Consider the following 17,657-nt stretch of genomic DNA (forward strand, 5'->3'; position numbering starts at 1 on the left):
CAGGCCAAGACAGAAATCTCCCGCAACATAACTGAAAGACCCCAAAATTCATAGAAAATTTGTAATGAGCATAACAGCGATGCACAAGTTCGGTTCAGTTACTATTATGAAAAAAAAATTTTTGTTTACCAGCCAATACAAACAGCCTGGGGATGTTCTTAGAGCAAAGCTTTGTTCCTGTCGGTGGTAAAACACCGACAGGAACAAAGCGACATTACCTTTTCAACACACTAAACACATACACGAGATGAACACTAGATCTAATGGCTTCCGTCATGTTATGAACTGTTACAAACTTACTATGACACTCCCATAAGTTCTCTTGCAGTACTGGAACATGCACTTTGTCGTTCATCTCAACGACAGCCAGACACAAATTTATCTTGCTTTCATTGTAGACGAGTCCATCACCATCATATTTTAAAGCAAGAGCTGTTTAGGCCGAGCATTGGTGCGCGACGAATGAACAGAAATGATTGACATCATGAACTGGCACGCGTTCTCTTCATCCTCTTCTGCTTCGCTCCCAGAACATGTGTCCCATTTTGTCTGGCGTTGCCTGCAATTACTGTGATGGGTGAGAGAACGAATACAGAGAAAGAAAGAAAGTGATAGATAGGAAGAAAGAAATCCTTGGCAAAAAAAATTTCTTGACGAGGCTGGATACGAACCTGCGTACTCACGACCCAAAGGTGAGCATCGTAACCACTCAGCTATTCATCACACTAGCAGAGCATAACATAGCCTTGTATAGTATAATATACCAAGGGGCTGGGAAGAAGAAATGAGGATGAGAGGGTGAGGAGGAGGGGAGAGAGTAAAGCATAGAAAGAAAGGGGAAAAAGACAGAAAGAGCAAGAAATAGAAAGAAATATACATAGGGAGAAAGGAAACTGGAAATCGAGACAAAAATGTCATAGAAAAAAGAGAAAGAAGAGAGAAAAAGAATGAAAGAAATGAAGAAAGAGAAAAATAAAGAGAAACAATTAAAGATGGCTGCCTAGCTATACACTTCCTTCAGAATGAAAGAAATGAAAGAAATGATGCTTGGCACCACTAGCGCAAAGCTGCCTTTTTTTTTTGGGGTGTAATGAAACATTGTTCTCAGTCGATCTCCCAGACAACTAGAGTTAAATATTAAAAAAAAAACTGTCTTTACAAATTCAAGCATGACAGTTGAATGTGAACTGTCCCACAAATGGTAACGAAGAAAAAAAAAAGAAAGGCAAATGAAATAATCTAGTCGTTATACGTGATATACCAAAACCAGTCCAGTTACAGGCTTCACCAGAACAAGGGCTCACCACATCAATGCACGTTCTTTTGCATTTTGCTGCCCATTGAAATATGCAGCCACCACACCATGACAGCCATCAAATTTGCAACCTCAAGTGCAGGGTTGCTGTTGGTAGCTACTTTGCACCAAATTGGCTACATTACGACCATGTAGGCGGCGAAAATTTCAGGTTGGCGCCATGGCTACTTTCTGGCTACTGTTTAACTTCTGTTCTGGCGAGCCATTTTTCTTATTTGCAGATAAAATACAGTTTCTAAGCTTTTCTGTTACTTCAGCCAATGCATGCTGTGTGCTTCCCTACACTAGCAGGCTGGTGCACATCGAGACACCCCAAAGGAATGCGCAGAGCGTGCCTGCAAATATGGAGTGGCGAGTTGCATGCATGTTGACAAATGTGTCTCTGGCATGCTGCCCGCCGTGTATACTGATGCTACATGCAAGTTTCTAATTTTGATGCACAGTGCATGTTCTAGTGTGAACTTGACAAAAACAGAGGTCCTCAACAAAATGAAGCTGGGCTGTCCATCTTCAACCAGATTTCACTATCTGAAGCTGGACTGATATTATGCAAACTCTACTAATCAAATTCTGTCTGCTGCTTCAAAGAAAAACTGCTACAATGTTTAATATTCCTACTTACTTGTGGGCTTGAATGTTTCGATATCACTCTTTATCTGGCAAGGACTATGTATTTTACATAAACTATGTACGGCCACCTTTAATCTATTATATAATTTATTTTTATTTCGAATTTATTTGTGGCTTGAAGACCAAACGAGAGGGAAGAAACTGTGCATGCTCTTATTTATATGGTCTTGCTTATTTAAATGGCTTTACTTATCGTACAATAATAAAAACTAATAAAAACTGTACTCGTAATACTGCTTCCATTCTATTTGGCTACAAATTTAGCAATAAAATGAGATGGCATGGCCACTTTGGCTACATTTAGCTTGAATTCTGGCTCCTTTTCAAAGCCATCAAACAGCTACCCCCCTCAAGTGCAAAAACGTCGTAGTTAATGGGCTACGCAATGAGTGAAACAGGTAAATCCAAAATTGGATGCAGCCACACATTTTTTCCCCCTTTGTGTCATCACCTCAGCCTGTCTTCATATTTACTAATTACACAGCACACACTACACAAAATTTCCGTGCATCAAAATAAAGTAATTCACAAGCAGCCAAGCGTAATCTCTCTTAAAAAGCTTTATTTTACTCAAAAAAAAAGGGGGGGGGGAGGGTAGGTGATATTGGGGAAGGCGCCTAAACGCTACACCAGCCAAGGAATCAACATACAAATTCTAGTGTCAAGACAAAGAGTGCATGTAAATGGGGTAAGTCAACAGCTTGATTACCCATCTGGCACTGGCGGACTGCGAGAAGGCACATAATGCTGAGTAGTGTACACATGTTAATCGCATACAAGTCATACTTTGTACACTCTGTCAGAGAGACCTTTGTTGGCTGAACTACGAGAAGGTAAATGTAACTCACAAACACCACAGGCACGAAGCTTTTGTTCTAACATGCACCTCCGAGCACTGTGCAAAGTCGGGGTGGTACGCACGCAAACTCGTGATTACTGAAAGGCTATAGGTACAATACAAAATGAGCACAAAGCGAGGCTTTGAGCATTACTTGTAGTTAAAACTTCACGCATCATGTCTAAAGCACAGAACACAACAGTCAGGCAAGTATAAAACAAGACCTGTATAGTGGCTTAGGGCAATAAATAGCCATGCAATAAACACAGCAGTTCCCTTTGCGAGTATATGCCTGAAGAAAAAAAAATAAAGTGTTAGCAAGAACCATGAACTTTGAGCTTGAATGTTTAGATAGCATCTTAATCAGCTCTGCCACACTTGTACAAACGTTAGCCTGAAGTTATTTTTTTAAGGGCACGAACACCATAGTCTGCCATACACAACAAGCATGAGCAAAGTCACAAAATTAAACCGTATGAAGAGACAGGCACTAAACACCTAACAGTAAAACAAGAGTGGTGAAGGCTGACAGCTTCTAAACCCTGAGCAACAAATATGCTTCAACGCTGTCACATTCGAGTATAAAGTACATGCTCTACTGAATGCCATTTATACTACTCTGTATTCATCCAGATAAGCCAAGTTGTGCTAAAGGAGACCCTGATGAATAGCAGACACAAAATGCACAGTCCTACGATGCATGGATGCAGGTGCGTAAGGAAGGCGTGCAAATGCAGTCCCATGCTACAACGTCAGTATGCGGATGCAGCTTTCACGAACAATGTAAGAATGACTCAGAACTCTTCCAGTCACAATGCCTTCAGCAGCTGCTAATACTTCAAGTGGGCTTAGAAAGCACATCTGACAAATACATTGCACATCAAAGACGGTACTTGATGCAATACCATTAACTAGGCTTGTGTTTCTTCGTACTGTGACTAAATATTTTTTAAAGATGTCCAGCCATGATAAACCAGACTGCAAACTACACTTGGGGGAAATATTTTGAAAGAGAGAAAAACAAAATGCACATCCTTGCATTTTGTATACCCCACAGGTCAAGGTAACAAACACATACGCTAAAATGCAATCCTAAAGTGCTTTGTGAGAACAGCCTCGTGAATGGCTATGGCAAGTCTTTTCACACATAAAAGGAAATATGCCCTCTTAGCAGTGACCAAAGAACTCTGCACAAGGCACACTTGTTAAATGCATCTCAGTGGTTCATAAAATTTGCCACTTCTATCTTGACAGTCTTAAAAAAATAGCAAATGCACTCAATGAAGCGCTGCTGGTGGCCTGTACATAAACTTCTGATGGTATACAATACACACTTTACTCTTTATACAAATATCAAAGGTTCTTAGGCACCAAAGAAAAAGTAAGGAAAGTCGGGAAACAGAAATCATTGCTTACAGAGTCTCCAAATATGCCCACTATATGTGCGAGTAGTCAGGCTTTTATGATATTAACCAATCACTATCTGCGATCCCAGTGAGAGCTACCGAGGACGCAAAATTGAAATACATTCAAAACTAAAACGTGTCTGTTTCTGATAAGCGCAAGACGTGAGCAAACAAAACAGTTTTTCACTACACCTAAATGAAAGCATGCAAACCATCAATCATGCCTTTTTTCCCGAAAAGAAACGACAAGAAAATGCAAGAGTCTTAGGCACCAACTGAAAGCCTGCAAAGCACCTGACACAAGAAAAAAAAAACGAAGCACAAGGGAGCACTCTGTCAGAGAATAGGATTCAGTTGATAGGTTCAACGTAGTTTGCAGGTAGCATCCCCGTGAGGCCTGTGCGCTGTACAGTGCCGGTCATCCAACCCTCGTCGATGGGCATGCAACTCACAATCATGTCGCCGTCGAGGAAACTGACTTCATCCACATCTTGGGCCACGTAGTCGTACATTGCCCGGAAGGTTCGCTGCAAAGGGGAATCACACTGGCAATGTAACTTTAAATTACACAGGAGCAGCAAACACTGCATATACGCCTAGTGCGCGCCGACGGAAGCGCCATAGGCGCGAACTCAATCATTGCTCTCGGGAAAGCAAGCAGACGGCCACCGTGGTTCCCTACGTCGTTGTATGTGTGTTTCGGCGTTGTTCACGTTTCCGTAGTGAAATAAGCAACTTTCGTCGTATGTGTAGTGGCCGAAACTTCAAGGGATGTCGAATAACAATTGCTGTGGAGTGGAGTGCTCAAACACCTACAACAACGTGCCCGGAACACGGTTTTACTCACTTACCGCAAGGCCTCCTGAGCAAGAGCGACGGAAGCAATGGATCGCCACTGTTCGTTGGCAAAGATGAGCCGCTTCATCATTGTGCAGGTTAACACGTCGCTTCTTGTTCTAATGCTTTCGTTCTGTCATATCGGTGCTCGCTGGATGCACTCGATCACGTTGACACTGGTAGACAACCAAAGTTATCAGCCTGAGCATGCGTTGGTTCGGTTCGACTGCCGTGCAGGGCACTTCGCTAAAACGTTCTATATTTCAGAAGTGTTGTAGTTCTGGCGAGTTGGTCATCCATGAACTTAGCTTGTACTAGCGCGGTACATGTACCGCGCTATTAAAAGCTAAGTTCTATATTATTTACAGAAACAGAAATGCAGCAATGGTTGACTTCAGAAAGAACAAGAAGTGATTGAGACGTCACCTTTGTAAACAAAACAAAGCGGATGTTCACCACGAGCTGCACCTCATAGCTGGATCTTGTTACGCTGGTCTGCGCGACGCACCTTTGATACTCACCGGCATGACGATTCACTCCACGCGGACACTCGTTCTCCTCTGCAGTCGGTCATCGCATGTCTTCTCGGCGACCCTCTTCAAAACTTGTCACTGTCATCTCTTGATACTTAACTCACAGCACTAGATCATCAAACAACACGTCTTCTGCGGTTGAGTGAACGATGCTATCACTAAAACGACATAACTTCTTCGCCAACTAACTCCTCACTGACTGACTCTGGCCCCGCGCGCTTGCTGCGCTTGCATTGCCTGTATCGGCTCGCGCCTGGGTTCGGGAAGGTGCGTATGATTCGTCTGTGCGTAGCACAGCGAAAGCTAGGAAAAGGGCGAGATCCTCTCACCGATTCGTCTGCGGAATCAGACGGCACCACTGGCTCAGCTTTGCTTTCTCGAATATCTCGATCTTTCGCCTTCGTTGGCTGTGTCGGTGGAGTCTTCTGCGGAGAGGGTAAGAGGCGCGCGGGCGCGCTCCCGGCGCCTTTTTATACTTGTTTTTTTGATGCGCGCGCTCTGTCGTGCACGAACCGTCAGTGCCAGGCTTTCATGCCGTCGTTTGCAATCGGCGACGTGCGCTTAGTTAAGCGCTCGTTCGTGACAAACATCGTGCACAAGTCCATTTTCGTAGAGGCCCGCGCCTTTCCTGCAGCTGCCAGTGCAGAATTAGTTGTCTGGCACCCGCACGAAGGGGAAATAGCAGCCGCGAACTTCATTCATCTCCTCGCAGCAAAGCTGTGCAAAGCGCTGTCGTCTGCTCGGCTTCCCGCACGTACTGTCGGCGGCACCTGCTAGGTGGCTATCAGTGGCGCCTCTATAGGCGGTGCACAAGGGCCGTATACTGCTTCCAGGTGCACAATGTAGCTCTTGCATATTTCACACACCACAGCAGTAAAGATATCAGCAAACAGTGTTTGGATCAGGCACGTAGCCAGGATTTTTTTTTCGAGGGGGGGGGGGGGGGCAAGGCCTAATTGTTCGAAAGAAAGTCTTTCCATGGCAAAAAGAAAAAAAAGTTGCCCGGGAATACAGAAGGCTGGACAAATTTCAAGAAGGGGGGGGGGGGGGGCTGCCTATGTGCCTGGTTTGGATACACATGAACTTCATATATATTTGGCCCATAGAGGCATGTAAGCATTTACATAAACATGGCCTTAAATTTGCTATACTGCAACTTCCACAAAAAACAGTGCGTGTTTCAGGAAACGCACAATATTGGATAACACTTTTGGCAGCACTACATATAATGGGACTTTTGCCCAAAACCATATAGTATATGTTAAAGGAAGCTAATACCCCTGCCACACTGGACGTGTTAATGTCATTTGAACAGAATGACATTTGCACCTAATGAGATTATGCGGCTGCTACACAGCGATATTTAATGTCATTAGAACCGAATGACTTAGGCGATCAAATGAGTTCGAGAAACACATTCGCGATCGCACTAGCACCGAATGTATACTCTCAACCCCATAGACTACTTGAAATGTGGCACTCAGCATTCTCAATTTGAGAAGAAATAATGAAAACACGCTATTAATTTTGAGTTTTTTTAAAGGCATTTGTGATCTTAATGAGAGCAGTTGTGTGGAAGGCTGTCGCAAAAAACTTTTTACTCTCAACCTCAGTGGTACAGAGACTACGCGTTCGCGTGGATGCGCTGCTGAATGTCGTCGCTGCATCTACATTCTTCGTTTATCTCATACTCAAGCCTCTTCCTCTGGCTAACGCGCTTCTCTCGAAACGCCAAGTAGACAGCAACTAAACGCTTTAGTTGCTGCAGCTTAGCGTCGTTGTTCAGTTACAGTGTAGTTCAGTGGCACCGCCATGTCCGCCATGTTGCTTGTGTTCATTCTATCAGCTGCGGCTAAAAGCTAAGGCTCGTGTTGGCTTGTAGTGGCCAGAAATATTCCAATACAAAATTTCTATGCGTGTTTGTTTTAGCAAAGAGACTCCCTACATGTCTTTTAAAATAAATAACTTACGTTTTCTACCACGCTACATTTACCTTACTCAACTTTTCTGGCTTTTTTCCTAAATTATCGACATTGGTATCACGAACGAATGACATTACTTTTTCCTGTGTAACACCACCTCATATCGAATGACATTCGTTGCGCCAAATGACCTTCGAACCAAATGACATTAACACCTCCAGTGTGGCAGGGGTATAACAAGCTATTGAATAGCTGCTCAATAAAGCTTGTTATCACTGTCCAGAAGTTATAGATTGATTATGAGTGCAAATCAGCGCAACCGACAGGAGGGGGCAGAAGAGAGGACACAGAGCGCTCTGTGTCCTCTTCTGTCCCCTCCTGTCGGTTGCACTAATTTGCACTCATAATCATGTTGTACCAACACACCCAATGCTACAGTCTTATAGATTGTCCACACATTTTTACAGTGGTTATAGCCATGAATCACAATAAATTAATACTGAAAATTCATTTAACAGTGAATGTCGCTGGAGCCAAAGTTTCAACAAGTGGACTTGTCTTCGTCAAGGCAGCAACTAAGTCTTGTGGTTTTCGTGTGGGGATGAATGTTCGATAACAACAGCCTCTTCCTGATCTTTACAGTTTCCATGCAGCAGTGTGGGCCAGTGTTCCGCAACCACACAACACATCCACTTACAGAAACTGGCTTTAAAAAACATGTATATTGTGCTAAATTATTCTGACACTTGCCTTCATTTATCACACGAACATAAGTCGAAAATGTCATGTCAGTTTAACGATTGTGAAGTCCATCATGACTCACGAGGGCCCAGGGCGTGGCCCGAGCTCAAGGTGCTCTGGGCTAATGACGATTCTCCTGAACTATCTTCTCAAATAAAGATGTTTATTCTCTAGGTGCAGCAGTGCATAATGGTCAGTACTAACCTTCCCCAATTGCCTTTGATCTACATAAAGCTTTCTGCATTCAGAACTACCACATGCATTGCTTCGCAAATTGCGGGGACTCACGCTCATTTATATACCACTGTAACACTGCAGTGTGGCGATTGTCAGTGAGCTCTCGGGAAATTGGCGTGGACAAAGCATTTTTGCCACTACCATTGCCTTTTACGTGTCCAATTCCTGCAATCACACATCTGAGTAATATATTACTATTCCAATAAACTTCATAATTTTCAGACTTTAGCCGCAATTTCTTTGGTAACACTCCATTCACGTTACACTTACCCCACTTGGCACATGGGACTGAGAAGGCATCACACGCTGCATAGCAGGGGCGGGTCCTGGAATAAATTAGGACACCAGACATGAAGCGAGTGACAGTCAAAATGGGGTGCAATAATAAATAAACTTGGACCAGCAATATGCTGCATAGCTTGCCATAAAGCCACCAGGCACTTCTGTCATGTAATGAGCATACGCTCAACATGAATACAGGACCACAACAAACAAACCAACGAGTAGCTCACGGACAGCCCACATAACTGGCATAGAACGTGAATTACCGTATTACTGAGCCACAGTATGCTTTACTAACCTCTATAGTAGTGTTGAGACTGTGGCGGGTTATACCCTACGGCAGAAGACCCATAGTTGTCGTTCAAAGGATCATAGTCTGCGATTGACCCGACCTTGCGGACAGGCTGAGTTTGCACTGGAACAAAAGTGATTACAAGCTATGTCAACTTTCAGCAACACAGTACGCACACACACCACTTTGCTTTAAAAGAACCCCATCATGCGCTCTAAAATAAGCTTTGCCTCAGAAATTAGTTTTAGAGCTTGCTTGTTAGTTAATACTAGAGAAATGGTATATGAACGATGTCTCCTTCAAATGAAGACAGACTGATACCATACCAAATACATACCAACACTGATGAAATGAATGAAACAGATAATGAAGCATATTTTGGCACATAGTGATATGCTGCACAACATCTGCTTCGAACTGCCACCCACAGCTGAGAAGTAGCTAAATGTGAGAACATGTTGTGACATTATTAGCTGTTGTCAGTTTGACTGTCGATGTACGTTTTTTTCTTCTAATTCTTAGCATTGCTTCATAAGCCGCTGTTAATCATAAATACATCAGTGGCACTGGAATTTGAACGTCAAGCTTAACAAAAGATGCTTAGCTTCCAATTTTTTAGTGACCTGTAATCTTTTCACAAAACAGATGTGAAGAGACATCTAAAAGGCCAACTGAGCCTTCTAGTGAGAGAAGTGTTTAGTGCCTTGTCGCCAGCTGAATGAGCACACCTTTCGCGTTGTTCCGCAAATGCTCTAGGTTGGCGAGTTCTTAGGCATTAGTTTGGTGAGAATAGTAACAGCCAAAAGCGGAGCACATTGTAAAATTTCTTAAAAGCAAAAATACTAAGAGTGAAAAAATAAAGAGCCCCTGCTTTTGTCAGTACATACAAGGCAAAGTAAAGAAACCACAGAATGAATGCAACCTAAAGAAAACTTGCTTGAAAAGATAGCCCTGCCATTCCTTTCAGAATGCTTAAATACAGCAAGAGTACTCCCTTTAAGCTAAATATTGATGTAATAAAAAAATAGAAGAAAGAAAAAAACAACAACTGAAAAATGACAAAAAAATGTGATTTGATACTGCATCAACAATGAGGTGCTCGTTTGCAAAGTGCAGCCACAAACAACTGTAGATGTCACAGTAATGTTGCGAAGTGTTCAGCCTCAGACTCAAGCGACCCAATGTAAAACACTTTGCAGTGTTCCAAGCCTTGATAGCAATGCAATAGATTCAGACATAGTCCTAGTATTGGTAACATGAGGTTGCTACCTATTCCAAGTTCCATCTCGCTAGGCCTATGGGTGGGAAGAACTTGTAGACCTAAGAACTTTACTTTTGTACGTTTGGTGTTTATATGCTTCTGCAATAGGCTTTGTGTTCTAAATGCAAAAGAACTGGGTCTAAGTTGCAGTGCAGTCCTTTCAAGTCGCTGCTTTTACGGTCTTCTGCGCGTGCAGTTTAAATATGCAACACAAGACCCTGTAAGCTAACGCAGAGCACTACACAGGTCACACCATGCAGCCCAGGACTTTACCCTTCCAAGACAAGCACACAAGCCCACGCAGTGTACGGGCAGGACTGGACTTGGCGCAGGGCGGGTGTTTCAATAGCAGGAGGAAGCGAAGGTACCTGGTCCTTCCTCGGATGTGTAGATAACTGTGGACTGCAGCTTGGAGCTGTAGGGGGAGTTGTTATTGGCCGGCATTTCGTACTCGGTGGCTGCCCGGACTGACTGGAGTGTTCTGCTGGGCCGCTCCTCGTTAGGGGGAGGAGGAGGGGGTGCTGCCGAGAGGAGGGAAGGAGTGCACACACGCACATGCACACTGAGCTCGAGGGAAAACACACTGTAGCACACAACACGACGGAGGAAAGGAGCCCAGTGAGTGACACTGCACTGCTGCCGCAGGACAACAGCGAGCCTCACATATGCACAAACCTAATGCCCCAGAAAGCTCGCCCAGAGAGACCGAAGGAATTAGCTGTTACAAACAAGGCACAAACTATCGCTTCATGCAGGAACCCCAGCCAAAGACGCAAGCAATAAAAGTGAGCTACACGCGCAGAATCTTGCAGCACATTTGCTTTGAGTTAACAGGCTATAAGGACCTGAAATACTACTGCATTTATAGAATGGTGTTCAATAAAATATGAGGCACACTTTTAGACTGCTGTAAAAAAAAGAAAAAAAGGGAACAACAACTCTCGATTGAGAAAACTCATTACGCTTGAGCAAATCTGGTATGCTGGTATGCTATTTCATGAAGTGAGGAGGCATATAGAGGGAGACAGGCACCATTATTTATTTTTAGGGAGACTTATTCAAAATGCCTGACTGACATTTTGTTAGTGTCACTCTCAAGAAAACACACTATAATCAAATGGGCAGCACATCTCATCATGTAACTTGCTAGACATGCTTCACTAAAGCGCACACTAACAAACACAGCTGTGCCCGTATCTGGCATTAGCCTCGCAAGGCAGTTTTCAGCGACTCAACACCCACTGTACAAACTGTGTAGAGTATGAAATGGGGACGCAATTCCAATGTTCTATTCTGCCTATCACCCCAAAAATGAATATAGCTGAAAATGTCTGTACATGTCCTTTCATTATAATAACAGGAGAGAAAGATCTGCAGATGTCCCAAAAGAGAAGGACAGCATGCATCCCAAAAAGACTGCCATTGGTTAAGTAGGAAATATGACACAACAGGTGCACTGCTGAAAGCAAGTGAGGACGGCCCTGAAAGTGAGTGGCACGTGTATAACAGCATAGAGCTACTCACGAAACTGTGCAATGTCAATGGGGGGCGGTTCTTGTTCGGCACCTGTAAATGAAGAAACAATAGTGGATTGAAAGATTAGTAAGTGCAACTACAAATAGCATAACATGGTGTGCAAGTTAAACTTTGAACTACTTTCGTAGTAATGTTCCTGATGTGTTGAATGCACTTTCAAAGGTTGATGCTGCGGAAATCTTACGAGAGCCCTTACTAAAACACGACGCAGAACACTATTTTAGAATGTCTTGCTGGGAAAGTTGGTGCATGTCTATGATCGGAATCGTTGCACATGCAGTCAGACAAACTATCAACTGGTTTTATGTCTTTGGTAGCTGCATATATATGCACTGTTCATGCATCCCAAAAGAATGGAAATAGGCTTGACGTGTATACCCTCCCCCTCCCATTTCCGTTACTTTAGAACGTGTGAACAAAGCACATTTATGCAGTGACCAAATGAATAAAACCAGCTGGTAGTTTGCACCCTTTCTGTCCACATCATTTCTTCCTGTGTCCATCAAACTAGGTGCAACGATTCCCATCATAGACACAGAATAGGTCAGACTACAGATTTTTATCACAGGGCCAACAATAGCGCACAGCCACTTCCTGCTGCAGCCGCTTAAAGGCATCAAATTAAAGTTTCCCAGAAAATCTGGACTAAAATGCATCTTTATATTCTAATTTGCATTTAGATTCAATGACGTCGCCATCCCTTTTAGAAACCGTGCTATAATGGATAACGAAAATGTGTGAGCAGAAGATGAATGAGATAGTCAAGATGGCAACACACCACGACTATCCCCATGGCCATTGCGATCCTGTGGTAGCAGCCCCCGGCGCTGTTCCATGAGATTCTTGCGTTCTAGCTCGCCATGGTACGCCACATTGCTGATGATCTTCGAAGTCTGGCGGATGCGCATCGTCTCTGGGTCGTCTGCAACTTGCGTCACTTTTCCCTTCAGCTTCTCAAAATCTTCATGGTACTTCACCTGAGCAAGGAGTGCACTTATAAGAACACCAGATGCACAAAAGGATGCTGGCCTCAGCCATCCGAACAGACAGGCAAGTGCTGAAAACAAATGTCTATGGAAAAAAAGATTCCATGCAATGTCACTGCACTACATTCTGCCACCATGCAAGCACAGTCTTCAGTCTGAGATGATTGATGCATCAAACAACGATACCATGCAAAAAGGTACTCAGGAGTTCCATCAAACAAATTCACAAGGAAAATAAACAAAATATAAAGAAAGTTCTAGCTAGGAAGACAACATTTACAGGTAGCCAGTAAATATTATGCCACCACTGCAACTTACAAAAACCATATTTCATCGTCTATATTGTGAGAGCATGTCACTATGCAACTGCAGTAAAGCAAAAGAGAAGGTAGAATCAATGGATCAGTCTTCTGGGTTCCCAAACAATATATTGCTTTTTTTCTCTTATTTGTGGTGCCTTCAACACTTGCATATTATGCACATAACTAGTGCCCACACTATCTATAGACACCTGTCAAACAACGATGCAATGTTCCACATCTAATTTCGAGAACTTTCAGTTTTTAGTATTTACTGGAGGATGATACTTTTGAACAAACCTAGGTCACTTACTGCTTTTTTTTAATGGTGCCCTGGTGCACTACCCTGGTGCATTAATCCAACCCTGGTGCACTAATCCAAAAAATTACCTATGAATTTGCAACAGTGTCCAGCTAATATGCACTGATGTAACATGCCTGCAAAGGGCATTAAACGAACAACCAAACTACTATACCCACACAAACTCTGTTAGTGACACTTCAAAGGAAAAGACCAAGTGGTAAAGAATAAAGAGAAACAAAAAGGTGGCAGATATTTTTGTTCTTAACATTCCACTGCATGCATGGAAATACTTACTCAGGTACCACAAGGCAGCTAAGCAACAGACAGACACCCAATTAAAACAATGACAAACAAGAAAAGCAGCAGCATGTTTCAACAAACAACAAACTCATACCTGGCTCTGTATGCGAGTGTTCTCTGCAAGCCGCTTGGCCTCTGGTGTGTCTGCCACTGTTGTGTGTTTGGCCTGTGGACAGTGACTGAAAAATTCAAAACAGATGGCAGTTACCCCAAAGACTTCCTCATAAATACAGCTGCACTCATATTGTGAACCAGTGATGCAAAACCTTGGCCAACTTATAATGCATGGTAAGCGATGAGCTGCTTCCTGCGACATTGGTAGCAGTAAGCCATTTGGAAATGCAAGAATCCAATCTCTTTTTGAGAAGTCCTGCAATCACTTTTGAGAAGCCCAGCAGTGTCCAGAGTTTAGATCCTCCAAAGGGAAATAGAGCTTTTTCAATTTATTTCTGTTTAAACCTTTTAATGAAGCTCCTTGCGGCACTGGCAAACATCAGAACGACTATGGGAGCATGCACATAACAATTATCGCTGAAATGCACATCTGACATACAATACATCTCACTTGAGTAACTTGCGATTCCATCTAACTCCTGAAACTTCAATAGTTCAGCTGGCAATAGTACATCTGCAGTAAATTCTTAAGCCAGGTCAAGACATTTAGAGTAGCAATGCAAGAAACAGCTGATGCTCAAGCTATTGTGCATGCTGACTGGAGCCACTACAAGATAACGCCACCAACACAGTCGCCACATTAAAGTTGCAAGCATATCTGTTAGTATTCCTCCTTTTCTGTTTCTGATATTAGACATGATGTAAGTCGTGATATCTGTATTAAATCCACAATTCTGGTTGGGTCCATACTTTATTCAACTTGAGATAACATAAAGAAAAATAAATTCTTTCAAGGCTTTGAATGATTAAAAGTTTACAAATTCAGAACAACACAGACGAAAGAGAATAACAGAGGAAGTGCTGTGTTTTGCGCAACCTAAAAACATGTTCCCCAACTCGCCCCAAGTTTTTAATGAGTTTGTTGCTTAGTAAGGACATTAACTCCATGCTCACTCAATGGGGAGTTTAGTAAACAGAAGTGGCACTTTTGGGGCATGACAATGAACTTATGTGTTATTTTTCTTCAGATTTCAGTTTTAGTAAAAAAATACTGGTGAGCAATCATCATTCTGCAAAACTTAGAAGGGCCAATTTTTTTAAAAGTTGGTTGTAAATCCTCAGATGACAGGCTACGTTAGGACTACCTTACTCGTTTGGCTAAAGAGCTACTTATTCTAACTTTTGTAATGACTTGTATAATAACTCATGCCAGTCATTATAAAATGTATGCATCTGTAGTTTGTGATTACAAGAGAATTCTTAACTTACAACAAATCGTATATTTTAAAATAACTTCAAACATATCTTGAGCAACACCCTGTATGTTATATCCAGAAAGGTTAGCATAATGGGTATACAAAGGTCCCCAAGGTGTGTAACCAGACATTGACACCTGTAGCAACGGCAGTAACATTGAAAGTTGAACAGAGACTAAATTTCACACGACTTAGCTTTGGCAAGGACAGAACTAATGACACTGCATATTTCACAAGCAACAAAACATGTAAATTTCCTCAGCAGTAATTCAAACACAAGACTTGTTTCATTTTCCACACTGTAATTACAAGCTTGCAGTTACTGATTATGATAAATGCTAATTATCTGCTTAGTAAGCGGCAGTGACATTTAAAAAATGTTATAGATTCACACAAGTAAAGCTTCTGTTACTTGTCATCCCTTTCGGAAGAAAGCACTTAGTCACATTTCTGACGAGGTGTTTTGGTTTTTGCCCACTAATAGACATGTCAGAATTTCTCTGCTTGTTATATTTGCACAGAAATACACGAAAATTTTCAAGGAAAGCCATCTCCGTGTAATAACCTGTAGAAAGGCCTTAAGCGGATTGCTGCCCCTGATAACTTGAAACACAATTTCAAAATCTACTCATCTCCATCAGGTCAGAGTACCTGCGCTAAGAAGGCTCCATTGATTAGTGACACAGGGCCTCATGAGAGCATACTTTGTATGATAGCAGACTGACTCAGAGGCTCGAGTGAATTATCTTGTCAAGTTAGACTACGTATTATCAGAAGCAAGAAATAGAACATGGCCTTTGTCCTTGTTGACTTCGGCAAATTCTGTTTGCCAAGTTAAGACCCAAGTCTGAAGCTTTACTTTTCGGGTTCCAAAATGTATGTCTTCCCAGTGTGCACAGGACAAATGAATTTGAGAGCAGCACTTATGACCAGAAACTTAGCTTAACGGTGCTACAGCATGGATAATATGTCAGTGTCTAATTGCTCAGACATGTTATCGAGGCATGGTGCATTTCTGGCTTCGCAGTGAGCGTTTTATATCTGGACCATTTGTTTTGATGGCATGAGAGCTCAGCCTGTGACGTTAAACGAGTATTCAGAACAGTGAACATCCCACGTGCTGGAAATGAAAATACTGCGAGTGTGGACCCTACAGACTGCTTAAGCACAAAGCCTTTCACTTAAAGCAGGATTTATACAAAAACAGTCTTCCAGCTTTCACGTACACGTTTGCCGCAATGACAGCGTTTACCTTCGCGGAAAAGTGAAACGCCTGCTTCGGTGAATCGAAAAGAGCCGATGCGCGTTTTCGTTATCTACTGCCGCGCACTTCGCTTGCGGAAGTCTGTGGCTGCAACATTTTTTTTTTTACCCCCGAGATACACATGTGCGCTAGGCTCAGAACGAAACACATTCGCCAGCATGCAGCCGATCTAGTTTAGAACAAAACAAAAGGAGGAAACTGTATACTCACGCGCTGCAATAGGGAAGCTTGTTGAATCCCTTGTACGTCTTCATGTTTAGTGTCATGCTGCATTCTTGACATTTGAAGCAGCCCTTGTGCCATATCTGTCAAGAAGCACGAAACAACCGTCATGAGATCCAGAGTTTGAAACTATGCTTTTGGCGCATGCAGAACACTCCGCGGCGGTGGCCACACCCGTTCTTTGGAGCGCGGTCCCAGAACATTTCGCACAGGGAAAAAAAAACTTGCACACTGCTAAAGAAGAGCGTGAAATCGGCGTCCCGTCTCGCGAAGCGAGCTCTCTTTGCCCAAGATTGGGGGCGCCGCCGAAGAGCGCCCGAACGCGTCAGAAAACGGCCCCCATCGACCTTGCGCCTCTGAAACGTGAACCGCAAGCAGTCATAATGCCCTAATTTAGAAGTGACAACTTTGCCGAACTATTCAGCGAGGAAAAGAAAGTGTCCCGAATTAGGTACTACATCAGGAAACTGTAGAGAAGACACATTAGTTACTCAGTGTCCCTGTGAAAATGATTACTGTGACGTTACAGGCCGTCCGCGGGTACACGACTTTGCACGTCTCGAAGGAGTAGTGTCACAGACCGGACAGCAAGATCCGGATTAGCGCAACAGGATATCAAGCGCGGCAGCCTTTGCAGACGGGGTGTGGGTCGAAGGGCAGAGATCGAAACATGCCTAGCTGTTATTTTGGAAGCAGCAATTTTTTGAAGATGTTAATCGAGAACACTGAAGATGGGCTTACCTTGTCCAAACATTTCAACTCTTCGAGAGGATACACCGTCTTTTCACAACGTGCACACTTTTTAGAGCTCATCGTCCACCGAAAAGACACGTACTGTACCACAAGGAAGCCAAGTAATCCAGATTTTTTTTCGTGGAACTTCACCAAGAAAAACGTCCTGAAACTCACAGTCACACAACTATAAGCACCACCGCAACCGAAGAAAAAAAAACGACTGAAAAAATGTAAAACATGCAGAGCCTCGGAAAAATGTCAACAGAAGAAACGGAAGTACAACATAATTTTGTCGTCAAATTGTCAACAATTTCAACTGAAAAATATTTGTACAATGTTTCACACTT

General features: G+C 42.9%; 1 protein-coding gene across 2 annotated transcripts; it reads right to left on the reverse strand.

Moving 5' to 3' along the window:
• Positions 1-2,492: 2,492 nt before the first annotated feature.
• LOC119393550 (LIM and SH3 domain protein Lasp) lies at positions 2,493-17,554 on the reverse strand. Of its 2 annotated transcripts, XM_037660637.1 has the most exons (9): positions 17,317-17,554; positions 16,564-16,658; positions 13,814-13,898; positions 12,609-12,807; positions 11,819-11,860; positions 10,663-10,815; positions 9,040-9,156; positions 8,730-8,785; positions 2,493-4,716 (listed from the first exon to the last, which is right to left on the reverse strand). In XM_037660637.1, exons 1-9 carry the CDS (start codon positions 17,386-17,388, stop codon positions 4,540-4,542), a joined length of 996 nt encoding a protein of 331 aa, XP_037516565.1. In that variant the 5' UTR covers positions 17,389-17,554; the 3' UTR covers positions 2,493-4,539. The 2 variants fall into 2 exon arrangements, with proteins under 2 accessions (XP_037516565.1, XP_037516566.1); XM_037660638.1 differs by lacking the exon at positions 10,663-10,815.
• Positions 17,555-17,657: the final 103 nt, after the last annotated feature.

The sequence above is a fragment of the Rhipicephalus sanguineus genome, chromosome 5 (assembly GCF_013339695.2).
Source record: "Rhipicephalus sanguineus isolate Rsan-2018 chromosome 5, BIME_Rsan_1.4, whole genome shotgun sequence".
NCBI classification, from domain to species: domain Eukaryota; kingdom Metazoa; phylum Arthropoda; class Arachnida; order Ixodida; family Ixodidae; genus Rhipicephalus; species Rhipicephalus sanguineus.

What these genes read in the sequence shown, in the direction of transcription:
- LOC119393550 (XM_037660637.1), bottom strand. Translation starts at nt 17,388, where the DNA reads ATGAGCTCTAAAAAGTGTGCACGTTGTGAAAAGACGGTGTATCCTCTC. An exon ending in AGTTGAAATGTTTGGACAAG is followed by an intron (nt 16,659 to 17,316) that starts GTAAGCCCATCT and finishes GCTTCTTGACAG; the next exon opens with ATATGGCACAAGGGCTGCTT. An exon ending in ACACTCGCATACAGAGCCAG is followed by an intron (nt 12,808 to 13,813) that starts GTATGAGTTTGT and finishes CTCCTTGCTCAG; the next exon opens with GTGAAGTACCATGAAGATTT.